The 17231-nt window shown below is 44.2% G+C and overlaps 1 protein-coding gene across 3 annotated transcripts in view; it reads left to right on the top strand.

Moving 5' to 3' along the window:
- Positions 1 to 17231, top strand: part of LOC119395758 (inactive serine protease PAMR1) — a 61524-nt gene that overhangs the window by 24979 nt on the left and 19314 nt on the right. The window contains exons 2-6 of one of the 3 annotated variants that reach the window (XM_037662763.2): positions 2698 to 2789; positions 8628 to 8993; positions 10158 to 10331; positions 11144 to 11350; positions 12938 to 13090. In XM_037662763.2, coding sequence (XP_037518691.1) covers positions 2698 to 2789; positions 8628 to 8993; positions 10158 to 10331; positions 11144 to 11350; positions 12938 to 13090 — 992 coding nt within the window. Of the gene's footprint in view, positions 1 to 2697; positions 2790 to 8576; positions 8994 to 10157; positions 10332 to 11143; positions 11351 to 12937; positions 13091 to 17231 lie in introns of all 3 variants that reach the window. The other 2 variants (XM_037662762.2, XM_037662765.2) reach the window with 2 other exon arrangements.

Below are 17231 nucleotides of genomic sequence, written 5' to 3'. Positions count from 1 at the left end.
GCCCGTCCTTTGAATGATTGGTTCGTGCCCAAATGTACAGACAGCTATTTCACACCGCATTTCAGTTTTCTTGCCAGAGAGAATGGAAGCTTCGTACGGCGATTATCGCTGGAATTTTCTTCTGATACCTATATTTCCCAATGAAGTTTTTCAACCAACCAATAAAGTTTTTCAACCAGCCAACCAAGCTATACTTCCAGCAACATAAAGATGCCGTAGTTTGTTTTTTCTCCTGGACAATGCTATTGAAATCAGCTAAATCACAGCGTTTTACGTGAATGCTCTTTCAGCATGAGCGATAACATACATTCAGTATTTCAGAACGAGCAATCAGGACTGCCATGAATTTCTGTGACAATATTAATGATAATTTCTTGCGCTTTACGTGCCGAAATCACAATATGATTATGAGGCACGCCCTAACGGAGGGCTCGGGATAATTTCGACCACCTGAGGATCTTTAACGTGCCCTGACATTGCACGGTACACGGGCCTCTAGGATTTCGCCTCCGTCGAGGTGCGACCGCCGCACCGTCACCACTGCCGAGCACCGTAACCACTGTACCACCGCGGCGGCTGTGACAATGGCCTAAACGCCCGCGCTATTTTCGGTGCAAAACTAATGCTGATGAAATCGGTAGCTAATTGCGCTGTCCGGTATAGAATATAGGTGCGTATAGGGATTGCTTTACTAACACCGCCGAATTTCGATGCCTGTCTCTTTCGCACTCTATTACGTGTGCATTTGTACTGTCGCTATTCGATGAAAAGGTACTGTCAAACGCCGCCGAAGGCTGAACATTTAAATGTGACCTTGATTTCGTCGTAAACGAAGACGACACCTCAGCTCGGTGACTTCACGAACATGCAAATCAGCAGCCCCATTAAAAAATTGTCTATAGAACTACAATGTTGCAAAATAATAAAAACGTATTCGACATGTCACTCCACAGAGTCGAAACGGCAGTTTGTCAGGCTGTGGTTGTATTTTAAAGGTTTTTATAGCGAGAGGACAGTTTAGGTGACAACTTGGCAGACGTGCAGATTTGATGAGGAGCGCGCAGGGGATCGTCAATATTTAAATACACTGCACCCACTCAGCACTGCCTTTCTTGGAGAGTGGCTTTCGGCGAAACGCAAACGCTATACGTGATTCTCTTCAGGAAAAAATATAGACGACATAATTGGCCGCCAATAAGAATAAGCAGCAACACTGTCAAGCAGGAAACCTGTTTTATCGGTATACGAGCATGCCAAATTCGTTCTCTCGCTATCCCTTGACAGTTGCAGGATATATTTCTTTACTTGTCACGTCGACACATAAAATGCGTTCATTTTTGCTTCACTTGTGCCTACTTATCATGAGTTATAACAAGCACGAGAAGCGAGTATCCAAACCTCTAATTTGATGTGACCGTAATTTCTTGCCTGATAACTTTACGACATATGATTATGAATAACGTTGGGAAGAGAATTTCGCATCTCGCAATTTTTTCCACACATACGTGCAGTAAGTATTACTTGAAGCAGTGTTCTAAAGCGTGCGGTGCACTTTCTCCAGCTTTACGACTGTTCCTGCTATGGGTGAACCACTGGGCTTCTCATGTAGAAACATTTTGCTTTTTCTTCGTGCCTTCCAACTGCTGGTGCATTCGCACCTAGTACACCTTTGTTCACGTGCTCTCTACGTGTAGGCTGGTGGCTGCAGTAGCTGTTTCATTTTCCCTTCCCTGACTAGTCTAATGCAGCCGTAAGTTGTGGTGCATTGAAACTCAATGACATCACTCCCAATGTCGCTGTTGCAGAGCGCTAACTTCCTCTTGCGCCATTTGCGCAGTTCGGCTTGCATATCTAAATAAATATTCACAAAGGTATCACCGCAAAACTGTACGCTAGTGAACTCGCACAACTGCCATATCAATGTTGTTTTCACTGTCAGGTGGTCTGTACAGCAAATGTTCAGGAAGTCGTCTTCAGCGATTTCCATTGCGCAAGAAAACTTGAGGCGTGCTGGTAGTTTCCTAAACAGAGCCTCATAGAGTAGGATTCACAAAGCGTTTCTTTCTTAATCGTTGTTTGGCATTACGTAGCCGCATGCGCAGAGCATGCATTTGTCACAACGTTTGATCGAAAGATGCTCTATGAATCTGTCTAACAATACAGTCTGTTTCTGAATACTGACCCATAAGGCGTGGCGTCGCGTTGGGCTTGTAGCATCAACCAGATGTCTGTCGATCATTGGACAGCACTAAATTTGTGCTGGAATTCAACTTCGTGCTTTCAACAAGTAAAGAAAAAAAGGAGCGCGAAAAGGGAAGTTGTGAGGAGACAGTAGTTTCTTCAGCATTGTCTGTACCAATGAGGTAGCTTATTTTTCGAACTGCGAGGTATAATACGAGCAAATTCTAAAAAAAAGGCGGCTATCAAGTCAACTTGACGTGGCATTTTTAATAATCTTTGTTTTTGCCTCAGAGACATTCCAACAAAGCTTGCGAACCCTGCTAGTGGTCAGCACTTAATCGCCACGTCTCTTTCTGTCTCGCTTTTCACACTGTTTTTACGTGATCAATTTTTATCAAGAATTTCAGCTTTATGCTCTTTTCCAGAGCAAAAAAAAAAAAAAAAACGTGTTGATAATAGGAGTATGCGAAGGAGACACCGTGGTATCTTTCAAACAAGATATTATTTCATTTTCAGGCGAAGTCGACAGTTTGGCGGAACTCAGAATCATGGTTCCTCACGTTCCGCCACGGGAAGGAAGTACGAGGTTGAAGATGGACGGAGGAATTGTAAGTGCATGTAGCTGGACCATATATATCCACACGTTGTGGTTTAGTAAGCTCAGGTTTTGAAAAACTGAATTGGAAGCCGGGACATCGTATGCCGTCATAGCGCTAGCGGGCGCGCACTTATTAACTCGCCTGTTGGGTCTTTGCCACTAATAAAAAGCCCGTTTCGATACAATACGGTGACCACGAAGCGATTGATCTGCAATGTTATTTTCTCGTGAAGTCACTGTCGCCAATCTCAGAGGCGGCTGAGAATAATAATGCATCACCACCTTAATTTTTATGAGCAAGAAGCAGTTGCAACTTTAACCATAAGACAAGGGAATTGTTTTCTTCTGACGTAACCCTCTCCCTGTGCATACTTTTGCTTTTCCTTTCTTGGGAAAAACATTTCTGCTTGTTTCCGGCATCTTAGTATCGTATTTCTGCTATGGTAGCTGGGGTGGTTAACAAGTCGATTACTAATAAGCCGTAATCCGTAATCACACCAGAGCTACGTTTCATTATGGTGGTTGTGAGATGCAATGGGCTACTAATATCAAAGTAACTTAATAAGTGCATCTTCAGAGTATACGCTTTCGCTTGCACTCTCCTTAGTGTTGCCTTAAAAGAAATGTGAGTATTTTCGTTTTTTTTTTTCCTGAAACGGTCTTTGCCTCTAACTAGGTTTCATTTATACATTGTTCATGTACGAGTCATTTCTAGCCTCGTAATTAAATCAATGCCAGAAAAGAACGCCGGGATAGCAGATGCAGCCTCGCGATAACCCAGTCAGTCGAGGACAGGGAAACGGGCGTTATCTATGCCCGTGTGATAAAGAACGAAGAAATCCGGAATCCATCAACGGATCTCCAGCTCATCAAGTAGCGTTTCATAATGCGTACAACGTTATCATAAAATAATAAACGCCGACTATTGCGACAACTGGCAGTTAATCGGATAACGTTACAACTTCGTTTAGCAAGCTTCCTCAATCATATACTTGCATGTAAAATAAATTTAAAAGGATAAATGAAGCGAAGGGACCCGTACCGCCTACAATACCGCTAACCCCATGGCAAAAGAAAAACAATGGGCCTACTGGAGAGTGCGAATGCTTAGCTCTGAGTGTGCGGAAGTCAGCCTTCACTTTCTCCGCGTTAACCTCGTCGACAAGGGCTTCCTTGAGTGAACGTAAAGATGGTGAATCCGTGTTTACTGCCAGAGAAGTAGCAAGGTTGGCGTTTTTCGTGGCCGGATAAAGGTGAGCTTCAGTAGTAATTGCCCCTATGGCTGCATTAGGGTTATGAGTAAACTACTGAGGCACCCATCGTCGCAGGCATCGTCAAGCTTGGCTCTTGCCTTGGCGCGTCACCCAAATTAAGTGTATGCAGTGTTTTCTTTTATTATCATTATTATTATTATTATTAATGTGTGATTCTTTCGGACCTATGCTCAGTGGGGGAGTTGGTACGGCATAATAAGGCTTAGAAGTGCAAGAACTAAAGTACACAGATCAGAACGCAGGACATTGCGCTCGTGTCATGAATCCTCACCTGTTTTTGTTGTTTCTCGAGTTTTCAGCCTTATTACGAAAACAATATTTTTAGGCACTAGGCATATTTAGGGCACATGACCTTCCAGAAATGACAAGAAAACACCTGCAGCAGACCCAATACAGTGAAACGCCACGAAATACTTATGATTGCAAGTCGAAGAAGACCTTCGAGTGAAAGTGCGCTTGATATTCAACGGAAATCGCGATATAAAGCATACACAGAATAAAAGTGTCAAGGACAGGTGCCTTGCTCTGGCCCAGAGTCAACAGAGCGTCTGCCGACACGTATCTTTAATGGAGATATGCCGTACGAAATGGTTTTTGCGTTTATATTCCTAAGAGCGATCCTTCTGCTGCACCTGCGGTTGTTATCACCGCCCGTTCCCTTTTACACTGAAAGGACGAAGTCGCTGCGCTAAGAGCTGCCCGTCGGCAGCTGTCGCCAGAGCTCCTCGCACGGCATTTCAAAAACTCGGCGCTGATAGCTTCCTGGGAAACTGCGCTGTTTTCCTAGCTGAGTAATGGAGATGATAATGTCTTTTGGTGCATGACGCACGTGAGAAACTATCATTATGTCATTTATGCGAGAGATGTGGCCCCCATGCGAGGGGAAAATGCTATAGCGATCGGCAAATTATTGTTCCCACTAGGCCTATACGAAGTTCTGCAACACTGTATTGACCAGGTAGCGGAATATGAAGAAACACGAAGAACGTAAATTCACCTTGTTGCACAAACGCGTTCAGGTGTATGATAAACAACATATACAGGGGGTTTCAAGAAATGTGTCGGAAAAGCTTCAAATATAAGGAAAACTGGATATTTTAACGCTGCCTTCAGAACTACTTTTTCTGGGGTGGCAAGCATCTTAAGATGAGTGGAGGCATCAATTACGACAGAAATCGAAGAAATTAGGCTAATTAACTTTTTAATTAGTGGAGACAGCCGGTAAGGTCAAATGGGAAAATTGCAGCTCTTCCTGCGAATAGCCTCTCGCCGCTTTCATATTTCGCAAAAGTCGCCGCTGGCAGTTAATAACAAGTAATAAAATTTGACCAATATTGCTGGTGAAACCAAAACCGAAACTCGGAAGAGCGCAACTGCCATACTTTTCCGAGACGTCCAGAACGAGCGAGCTTCCTTGTATCAACCATCGACCGACTTCTATTCCTGGTTGTACGGGTTTCGTTTCCTATTAGAGAACGTGTGGCGCACGTATGTTAAGAAATTCAGAAGAACTAACACAGCGGAAATCACCGTCGTGAACTCTTTCTTTCTGGTCGTCGGCTAGTTCTGATCGGAGCTTCGGTTTCGGCTTCGCCGGTGAATTTTGTTGAATGTCGTTGCTCCGCAATAATTCCCAGAGGCCAATATTTCAAAATCTCAAAGTGGTAATGGCCTGTTCGCAGGAAGAACAGCAATTCCCCCATTTGACTCCACTGCCTGTCTCCGCTAATTAAAAAAATGGTTAATTTAATTTACCTATTCACTGCCGTAATTGCTGCGTCTAGTCATGTTAAAATGTCTCCCACTAGAGAAAAAGTAATTAAGAAGGCAGTGAGCAAATATTCAATGTAACTTATTTTTGATGATTTTCGGACACATTTCTTAAAACACCCTGTATACTAGGTGCTGAGGAGCCTTGAGGAGAAACCTCTCAGAACATATACATAGCGGCTTCATGCAAACAAAAACCTAGGGTATCAATGACATGGCATGGCAAGAACTTTCTTTTGGTCCACAAAAAGTAGGGCCCGAGGCCAACAGTCCCCAGGATAACTCGGTGGCTCCGCCCACGTAGGCACCGGTACGTTAAATATTTTCTCGATTTTTAGTAAGAAGTTTTCGCTAGATTTAGACATTTCTGAGTTGTCACTTGCACGATAAGAAGTCTGGCAGTTCTAGACGTTAGCAACGCATGAAGGCACGCGACGCCTAGTCTTCCTTGCAGGTGATTTCTTAAATAGCCTTTTCCTTTAAAATGACCCAGGAAGGCCGGACAGTGATGGGGTATTTAGACTCCCACCATGGTGCTTCTTTGATCATATTGGAGGATATTGGCTACCGTGCTGGGTGATGGCGTGACCGCGCAGCCCACAGACGCAGAAGCACCAGTGCGAAGCGAATTCCGACACGGAACGTTAACGATGTCGTCATAATAAATAAAGATACGAAGCAACGGCGCCCGGAAAAAGACCAGTGCGCTCGCAAGCTTCGTGTGGTGTCATCAAGTCGTGCTTCGACATGCCTTTGTAGCCCCCATGCTTGCCCCACAGTGGACGACAGATACTATCCACAGAGTTCGAAGTTGCAAAACTGCCTCCACTCTACGCTGGATGCCACTAGGAAAGAATGGTGCTCAAATTTGTTGTGTTGTCTCACATGCAAAAGCATGGAGGAGACGATGGAGAAATGTCGAACGTTTTGTTTATTGTCCTCCCTTTCTGGAAGACACTCAACAAGTAGTATAACGGCCAGCAGTGTATCACTTTTTTTTTTGTCCCAATAGACATTCGAACAAGCGATCTTTATGAGATATGGCTGCTTCACCTCAGCAAGAAGGAAATGTGAACACAAGCAGACGCACATACCACTTACTCTCAATGAATCTTGATATAAAAAGTGGGCACAGTTCTTTTAATTTTTTTGTGTGAACTGCTTGAGTTTTACATATAGACATAAGTGACCAGCAAGTCTAACGTTTGCCGCTTCTAAACATGGTGGCCATAACTTCTTTGGAAAATCACACAGCACAAATGCTTAGTTGCATAGTTTCGCTAACACTTTGACCATTTTTTTTTCTACCTTACATGCAACGATTAAAAAAAAAATAAATTCAGGTTTCATTGAAGTCATATGCACGGAGTAGTACACCTGTCTCTTAAGATGGTAAAATTCGGTTTCGCCGTACATTGATTGAGGGAGGGTTGTTATTGCGCATCAGTTTAAATGATGGTGATTTGAGAAACACATATTGATAGATCTGCAAGCTGGAGGTGGTCTTAGAAGAAATGGTAAATTTCTATGGCTTATTCATGCTCCTCTTCACTTTCGCACTTTCAGCATGTGCTGTAATGGATAAAGCAATAAACTCACGCAGACGCGTGCAACGTTTGCGAGTTGCTGTAGAATACATGCTTTTGGCGTTCCTAAGTTACTAGTGCCGATATCCAACACACTTATTTCTTGGAAGGCTTTCTTTTTCATGCTTGTCAGTCGTCCAGTTGGTTTTGATGCATATTGGGATGAAAAACAGCGCGAGAAGATAGGGACGGAGGGGGGCACACACAGAAGCACTGTTCGAATTCTGCCTCGGGAGCCTCTCCTGCCATGGAACTTATTTTAAAAAAATATGACGAATGGTGGTTTAGATTATCCGCCCCATGATTTAGGAACAAGGAGAGTGCAAAAGCACGTGAAATGATCGAAAGAACTCGCTTTTGTTAATCCGCATAGTCCAATGGAATATGGCGTAGTCCAATGGAACATAGAGGGCAGCACACGAGCGCCTATCAACAGCGTAGCACATTGTAAATTGTAATAAATTTAGTTACTCAATGTATGTAGCATTTCCATCGGCCACTTGCATAACGAGGCCGTCATAGTGATCTCGTCCGAACTAACGTATATATGTGCTCTGAGCCAATTGACTGCCGGCTTGCACGTCAGAATCAGCACACAAAATAGCTCAGAGGGCTATTTGGCACAGGCGGCTGAAAAGACAAGCTGTTCGAACGAACAGGTCAGGCTGTGCGTTGCACTTCCAGAATAAACACAGTGCAAGCGACTAAATTCGGCAATGTAGTTGTAGTCCGTCGGACATTTCAATCCACTTTCGAGAGTTACCTTGCTTCCCTGCGGAGTACGTTCACCTTGATCGGAGTAATGTTACCGTGTGGGTGTTTACGAACCGTCTCGAAAGTGGGGTCCAAAGCAAAACAACAGAGCTCCTGAAAGAGCGTCGCTACGTTATCTTTACTTTTACTCTGTAACTTTTGGCAGGGAAGCGGCATATTGTGGGCAAGGTACGCAGGTCACCCTCACTAAGGTGCACTCTCAGCGCATAGATCTCTTAAATCCATGACCGCGTCATACTGGAGAACAAAGCGGACCTCCCGCTTAATTATAAGGTCAAATGCTTTCTAACTAGAGGTGCTGAATACCCTCCGGGAGAGTCAGTTCACGAGGCACAACAAGGCAACGAAACGGGGCGCACCACCCGCCCAATGTGTTGTTGCCTCCACTCGCAGGCGTGTCCCGATGTCCCGGCGAGTCAGAGTCGCCCGTATCTGAACTCGCAGTGCATGAAACTCGCGGTGGTGTTCTGCCGTCAGCGCGTCCGACGCAGCGGCCGCAACAGCAGCGACAGCAGCAACAGCGCCAGCAGCGTGGTCACTCTCGTGGTGGTTCCTTTCTGGGCGCAGTCGGTTCGCCGGCGGTCATCTCCTCGCGCATGTCGGCGTGTCCGGTGGAAGTGCAGGACAACAACAGGGGCACCGTCGAGAGCCCGAACTTCCCGGACACGTACCCGCCCAACACGGACTGCTTCTCGGTGCTTCGAGTCAAGCCTGGCGACGTGGTGGCTCTGAAGTTCGAGACCTTGTTCATGGAGAGGAACCCGCGCTGCTCCTCGGACTACGTAGAAATCTTCGATGGTGCAACCTTCGGTTAGTACCATATCGCAGCCTGGCTCTGATACCACGTTTATTGTTGTTTTCTTTCCTAAGAAAAATTGCTTTATCTTGAAATTTCCCATAATGCTTCTCCACCAGGCACCAGAGTCTTTCTGCAGCTGTACAGTGGCCTTCTTTGTCCAATTGAGCCTCTAGACGTTCCGTAGGCAATAGTTACAGAAAATCTGCGTGCTAGTAAATGTAGAGTAAACAATCATTTTTCATGTTACTGATCTGTTAAGTATCGGCTAGTGGCTGCTGACGTCTCGTGACGCAATGAGTACAAGAACAGAAGTGAGAGCGGTTTTGTCCAAGTTGTTCGACCGCACGCAGCCGTCTTCCAGTGGCCTGAAGATTTCCATCTAGCCATCTCGTGCACGGGCTGCCACCTTGTTTTTTTTTTACCTACTATTTGGCTAGCATTAAATCTTTCTTAAAGCAGCAGAAAGACAAGTATGCAAATAAAAAAGATATAACGTCGCGTAATAGCCTATGAAATGGTTGCCAATTCACTTGCTAAATTTTCATGAGTAACGGAACCATCGGGTAGCCGTTTCATAGTGCTCGGGAAGAGGTAGAGGGTCATGGTAAAATAGCCATGAGGGCCTCCTGACAGCATATGCGGGCTAATCACAATGAGTAATGAGTGTCATCACTTCGGGACCTAGTTCTGGGGCAGGGCAGGTGCAAGCTCTTTATGACTACCCTGGTAGCAAAGCCAAAAAACACAGAAACGACCGTTCCAATTCCCAATAAACCTTGAGGCTTCTTTCGGTGAAAAAATAAACACTAAGACGCGCATCGAAAGACCCCATGTAATCCTTTGAATTTAGGATAAGAATATGGTAACATGCAAGCGGAAGGTTGTTAATCAGAATAACCATATACTAAGATATTTTTGTATAGAATTATGAGGACAAGCATGAAAGATCCAGCCTTCGGCGTAGTGCTAAGACATGCTGAATCACGTTCTCATATGATGCCAATGACAGCTATTCTTGTTTATGTTTACCACAGTTATAACAAAACTTACATGCAAAACAACGCTGTCGAATTGTTAAACTGCTCTTGTTCAGTCGTTTAACTGAGGTGCTATTTATCTCAAGTTATAAAATGAATGCTTATCCCATGCGCTTGTTTTTCTTTTGACATTTGCAGACAGCCCGTCCCTTGGCCGCTTCTGTCGAGAGAACCAAAAAAGCTCGTTAGAGCTGCGCTCTTCGGGCAATGCGATGGCAGTGCACTTCCACTCGGACGACATTGTCAACCTTCAGGGATTCCGTGCCAATTACCACGGCTACAACGAGCTTCAGGAACAACACGCCGAACCGAGTGCGTAACACGAAACGCAGGGCAGAACAACCCTACCTGTCACTATTGATGTATGTGATGTGCCGATGCTACTATACGCTTCTCTGCGGTATCGCCTTTTCCCGTCATTGCTGTAGCGTGGACGACCTCGTGCAAGGTCGTCAGAAGCATGTCTTGCGTAACTTTTAGGCTGTTATGAAAGTTGGAGACAGTTTACGGCAAGGACGAAAGATATAAAGCTACAAGGAGAGAAGGGAGGTAGGGAAGGAGGACAAAGGCTTCTCTGTGTGCTGTTTGTTTTTGCCTGTTGTGCATCTCGCTTTCTGAGACCGAATACCCATTATTGAGGTGTTTGTAATTAGTATGGCTTGAATATAATTTGTCGCTTGCTCATCTCTGTCGCCTCACAGTGGTCATTATTATGTCATTCAGTCCTTTTTGACAGAGTAAACAACTTCTTAAGCAATATCCCGTTTAAAGAGGACGTGAGCCGTGAGAACCCACGGAAGAGAAATAGAAAAATTATAAGTTGTGGATAGGGGCACCGTTGCACTATATCGTTGAATTTGCATTCGTTAACCAATAGCTTGCGCTGTCACGTTTGTGCCTTGAAGTTGTCGTGTTAGGTTCCGAGGATTGCGCGGCGGTTAATTACTAAGCATCGGTTCTACAGGGAGAAAACGGACTTCCAATCTCCGAAATTGGTTTTCCTTTACGTCATTGCACCCCACGAGTGACCCTAGTTGAGACTGATTGGTGACCAGGACGCATTTTTGTTCATTTCATTCACAAAGTCGGATGATCGTTGGATTCCTTACCGATTGTTCATGCAGGTAACTGTCGCGTCTGGACGGAAGATTCCCGCGGCTTCATCAGCAGCCCCAACTACCCGGACGCGTATCCGCCAAACTCTTCGTGCCGTGTGCCGCTGGATGCCGGACCACAGAACATAATCACATTGTACTTCGTCGACATACAGCTGGACCCGTACAAAGACTGCCCTTACGACAAGATTGAAGTCCGAGACGGTGCAAACGAAGGTGAGCAACAATAACTGAGGGGACTGTGGTGACGCTCCAGCTGGGTTTATTTTCAGCATTGCTTTTATTTAAGAATACGGCGCTCATTTTGGTGATTCGGCAGCGCAATAAACACACGACATATGTTGATGCACCATCTTTTCTTAGCTGGTCAAAACGAACCAATGGTACAAAAAGAAGTAATGGTAGAAAAGGAAGAGAACGCTAGGAGAAATGTCCACATAAGGGCTTCAGGCCTCCTCTAAACATGTCCTATGTAGCCTTAAGTTCAGCGGCGCGAAACATAATGCAGTCTGTCCCTAACTCATCACTAATGCGATATCTATGTTTCAGCTGCAATTATTGTGCAGATATAATTAAAAGCTTCGTTGGGCTACAATAGGTATACAGTAAAATACCAGTTGAACGAACGCCAGTTAAACGAACTATTCAATTGAACGAACTTTTTTTAAGTCCCCTTCCGAAGCGCCATAGGACCCAGTGCTAACGCACTTCAGTTGAACAAAATGTAGTGCAGAGCGCATCTCAGTTGCACGAATATATTTTGTGACACCATCCGGTGCCTCTCACGTCATATTGATCACAACTGCACTTTATGTAGCATAACCTTAGTGGCCTTTGCGAGAAGTTCTGGCAGCGGCGCGCCAGACAGCACTTTGCCTTTTGAGGACTATGTCACCTGTGACTCTCGCGTTGAGACATGCGCCACTCTGCCTACAGGGCAGATTGTAGCGAGCGTCCTACCTCAGGAAGAAGAAGAGGGCGAGGAAGTAACCCTTGTAGAGGAAGCACCGATAATTTCAGCTGAAGAAACAGTGTTGTACTTAGAAAAATTTAGGTTCTTCGCAGAGGGTTGTGCCGGAGAAAGTTTATCAGAGCTTGGGCAATATGACGCAACTCATGAACAATGCAGTCCTAAGTGCAGAAGTACAGCAAAAGATACTGCATTCTTCAAAACATGCTAAATAAGCAGAAATTCACGTTCAAATAAGCAGCCTTGCAAATAAAACGGTTCAAACTTCATTTCAACAAGTGATATGTTCTTTAGCTCCTGATAACAAATTGCAACATAGCTATTTCAGTTTAGCGAACTGTCTCTTTAGCAATCTTTTTCCAGGGGTCCCTTGAAATTCGTTCAAGTGAAGGTTCAATGTATATTTATATAAAAAAATCAGTTGTTCGCCTTCCTTATGTTATTACACGTGCGTAGACTATCCGCGCGCACATTGATAGCACTATTAGAGCAGGAAAATATGAATTATTTCTAATTCAGGTTCACTTGTTTGGTGACATTGCCGCTATTTTCCAACTTGCTACTAAACGAGACGTTGTGCATTTGGTTGCTTGCACTACTGTACATTATCACGTTGGTGCAGAATTAAAGATATGGTCTACTTCAAAGCTCTTTGTTTCAAAGAACAGTTTGTGAAACCCAATCTTAAGCCGCAAATCACTGGTACTGCTACACTGGAAACCAGTGGTATTCTTCTTTCCTTCGCATTTGTCCGCCTGTTCAAATTAAACCTGGACTCGAATTTGAGTGAGTCTATGCCTAACGTTGTTTAAATTTTTTTTACGTTCGCGCAGACGCATACCTCCTTGGCCGCTTCTGTGGAGCCCAGGGCGAGCCGGAAGCGGTGTCTTCAACCGGCCGAGAAATGTTCCTATTCTTCAATAGTGATTCGTACCTGAGTGGCCGTGGATTCAAGGCCGAGTTCCGCGTCCACAAAAAGCCTCTTGGTGAGTTGAGGCCGACACTTCTCTTGTTCAATTATCGGTGCTTACCAAACGTTAAAAAGCTACTTCCGCAATAAACAGACGACGCTCACCATAAGGTGCTTTTGGTGCTCGGCGTGAGTTAACGGGAAACGGAATGGCGCGCTGCTCGGCGCCCTCGTGCTAAGGTCTATGCCCACATGTTGGTATCCCGCTGTGTTGCCACATGTAATGCGACGCGCTTCACGACTTACAACAATTTGCGAACGGTGTTCAGGAGAGAGTGACATCAAGAAATTTCGCAAGACCAGACTCGCATGCAGCAAATACGAGTTCTCCTCGACTCGATCCTAGTTTATCTTCGATAAAAGATTTCTTTTACAACTCTAGCGTTGCCGCCTCTACTGTGCGTGTTACGTAGTTTTTAAGGACCCTCTTATACCTATGAACGTAGCAGGTGTACTTACGTCTGGAGTCAGACACGTCGCGTGTGACGTAGGATATAATGACAACGCTAGGCATCTAGCCAAGAGAGACTGATGGTTCCTTCATGGCCGCACCAGAAAGATTGAAAGCTTATCATTGCTTCCGACGCGATGGGCGTGAACGATTGCTCAACCGGTCGCTACGCGATGAGAAGTCTAGGCATGAAGAAATCGCGACGCCAATGCTGCAATAATGTTTGTAAAAGGATACAACAGGTACTTGAGCAACGATGCCACAACAAATTTATTTATTTATTTATTTATTTATTTATTTATTTATTTATTTATTGAAGGTCCAGAAATACGAGAGAAGGTTGCATGATAAAAAGCAGCATAACACATTTAAGGAGACAGTGTCGTAACAATCAAGCTATGAAGCATTAGCAAAGTATTACATGCTTGCCTTAGTGCAAAGGTACACATGAGGGTCTGGGGGTCATTTCAATATTGTCAAATATCCTTTAAACGATCCTATAAGACCAGGAACAAAATTATCAGAGTTGCGTAAAGACCATCGGCAATTATTTTAAGGTATGATGCCAAGTGGAAAAAGCGATGTTTTTTTTTTGTTTTTTCAAAATGTCATTTTTTGGTTTTTGGCCATGTAAATAGCGCAATTTATTGCCGATCATTTTGTTGGATAAAGTTCCTGTCTACGCAGTCTCTTTCAAAAGATCCAAGCAAAAACTTTAGACCAGCCATCATCTACGAAACCGAAACTGGAAGTGCCAGTTTTGTGCGCATCATAAAATTAGCTTGATATACAGTAGATTATTGGTTATCTAACAATCTTATCAAGCGCGACCATGTAATGATGATCTAATAGCATTGTGAACCCACAATTAATAATAATAAAAGTCATAAACTTCTGACAAGGTGGACGCGCAACGTCGTACATCGCAATGTCATCTATGTGAGCCTGTAAATCATATTTGCTTTGTATGACGGTGTGTGTCATTTCAAAAATAGCAACAGAAGCACATTTGATATTTTGAAGCAAGTTGGCATCGAGCCTGGCCTCTCCACTGCAAAAGCTTGCCTCACAAATGATCGCACCGCATCGCGAAAGCATCCCATCACGGCACAGATGCTGCAAAGCATTCTAGAAAAACAAAAAGGGAAGTTTACGCTCGAGCAAAGGCACACAAGAGTAAAGTCCAGGATGGAACTGGCTACAAATATCGAGAAGTTTAGGGCTTTTGATCACCTTGTGTAAGCGCTGCCCCTGTTTCAAATTTTTTTCTTTATTTTCTGAGAACTTGCATTTTTGGTATTTTTCCTCCCACGAACATTCATAACGTTTTAGCTAATAAATACTTTTCATTAAAACTTGCCATACTTCGTCATCACATTAGTGGGTGTTCATTGAATTCGTGCGAAAAGATTTAATATGGTTGCCTGTTATACGAAGGCGCCCCTAGTGTTAGTGTATATTTTCTTTCTTATTTAATTACTATATTTTTAATATTCATCTGATCTCATTTGCTTTGGTTCAATGCACTGGCCAAAGCTTCTTTTATGTCTCTGCAAAGAATTGGGTTTTTTAAATGCGAAGCATTTCTTAGCGAACCCAAGGCGCTTTGAGCGTTTCTATCTATCTATCTATCTATCTATCTATCTATCTATCTATCTATCTATCTAGCCGCCTATGTCTGGGTGCTCTCTTGACCGCCCCCCTAACTTACTGTATACCAATATTGGCAATGGAGGGTAAGAGGGTTTGACGACTATGATTGTCTTGTCTTGACATGAATCACATGAAAATCCTATCGCGTACGTCGTCAAACCCTTTCCTCCAGGCACGTGGGGCACATACCCATATACCACGGGCCGTGGTATACGGGTATGAGCCACAGGTGATTGACAGTTTATACCTACCCAGGAACGGCGGGAAAAAAACATTGGTATTTTAAATGCGATAGCGTGCGTTATCAATAACCGACACCGGCAGCTTTGACCAGGCGAATTCAAAGAATAGATATTAGGATCCCAGCAGTAATCGAACCCGAGCATTCTGCGTGGCAGTCAGGTATTCTACCGCAGAGCCACGACAGGTCTAGAAACTGCTTTGGAAAAAGACCGTATGCAGGGCGTAATGTCGGTGCAACGCCAATTGTGGCTGTAGTGCTGGCTATGTAATTTTATAACAAAACAATAAGCGTTACATATGTACTCATATGATAGAGGGCTGTCCAGAGGGCCCGCAATGTGGCGGAGGGCCTCGCTCTTCCTGTCCCCACGTGGGTGCGGCCCGCAGCCGACCCTCCCTCTTGAGGGGAATCGGCTCCTCAGGACAATTTATAAATAAAGATCATTGAGTGACTGACTGACAGGGGCGTCATGTCGGGATAACGTCAGTTGTGATTCCAGTGTTGGCTCCGCTTTTATAGCAGCCTAATAAACATTACAATTGTATTCTTATGATTCATCAAGCTACATTCAAGCGCTGCTGTCTAGGAGTAATACGCTAACGAAAGTTACGTATCATATCGCACCGTAGCGCAATATCGTGGCGTAAGATGTCGCGGTTAGCACCGCGTAGAATATTGTGGTTAGCACCATAGCGTATGATACCGCATCATGGCACCGTGTTTCGTTTCGATAACAGAGATGTCTGTGCTCTAACGTAAGTGTTGGTACTACGTCCGACCATAAGTTACCATTTAAACGTCAGTGTAGTCGACGTGCCTGTAAGCCCACGATGTGCACACAACTCCTCAATTTACGAAAACACGTCTGCCCACCTCATGACGCTTGGCTCAAAGCCAAAAAATGCAACATAGAACTACTGGCTGCCTGCTTCCACGATACCGATTCTCGCAAGGCTTGCGATCTGCCGAATTTTTTATTGAGTAGAATTTGAGTTAGGACTGTTCGCGTGAGGTCCACTTTTAATGAAATTTTAAATATGAAAAATGAACAAAAATAGGATTTGCTTTACAATGCTCATGTGCGCCTAAAAATGTGTGTTCTTTAATGCAGACTAATAATTTCTAGTGATTATTGCTTTCTACTTTTTTTCCCTACTCTTGGCCTCATACCTTAAATATAAACGAATGGCCGCATGTTTCAAGAAAACTATCCGCTGCCGTAAAGAAAATGAACCACTTTAAAGCTTATATTACTTGTTATTGAAGATTTCTAATTAGTGTTTGCCACCATTGACAGCCATGAATATTGTAGAAAGACCAATATATAGCGAATCATTGCAAAACCTGGCTAACTGGGTAGCAGTAAAGAAAGGCCCAGATGAAACGCGGCTCAAGGAGCTATGATCACATTGAAGCTCTCACAGAGGGAGAAACCTGTGCTTCAACGGCTTGTTCATAACCTTCTTAGTGAGGGCGAAAACGAACAATTTTCTTCTAGATTTTTTTTCATTCAAACTGCGTCTTTGCGAATGCTAGTTTCCGTCTCAATTGCACCTCGGAGCTTTTGAATGAAATCGTTAAAGCAGCCTTCCCGCATTTTTATTACTACAAAAAAAGAAAGAAAAAGATGTTAGTCTTTACAGTCTTTTCTACGACAGTGGTTCGGCGTGCACAGTATTCCAACGCGCTAAGGCAAAAGGATAACAACATTGCCGACCGTGGCAACAACTCGCGTGGCACGACCCACACAGAGCGAGCTCCACGGAAGCAACAGGTCGAAGGCGCTTCGCGCACGTCTGCACGCGACGA

Source organism: Rhipicephalus sanguineus, chromosome 6 (assembly GCF_013339695.2).
Source record: "Rhipicephalus sanguineus isolate Rsan-2018 chromosome 6, BIME_Rsan_1.4, whole genome shotgun sequence".
Classification (NCBI taxonomy): Eukaryota; Metazoa; Arthropoda; class Arachnida; order Ixodida; family Ixodidae; genus Rhipicephalus; species Rhipicephalus sanguineus.
Note: the sequence above shows the minus strand (reverse complement) of the source record. Positions and strands in the feature narration are given on the sequence as shown.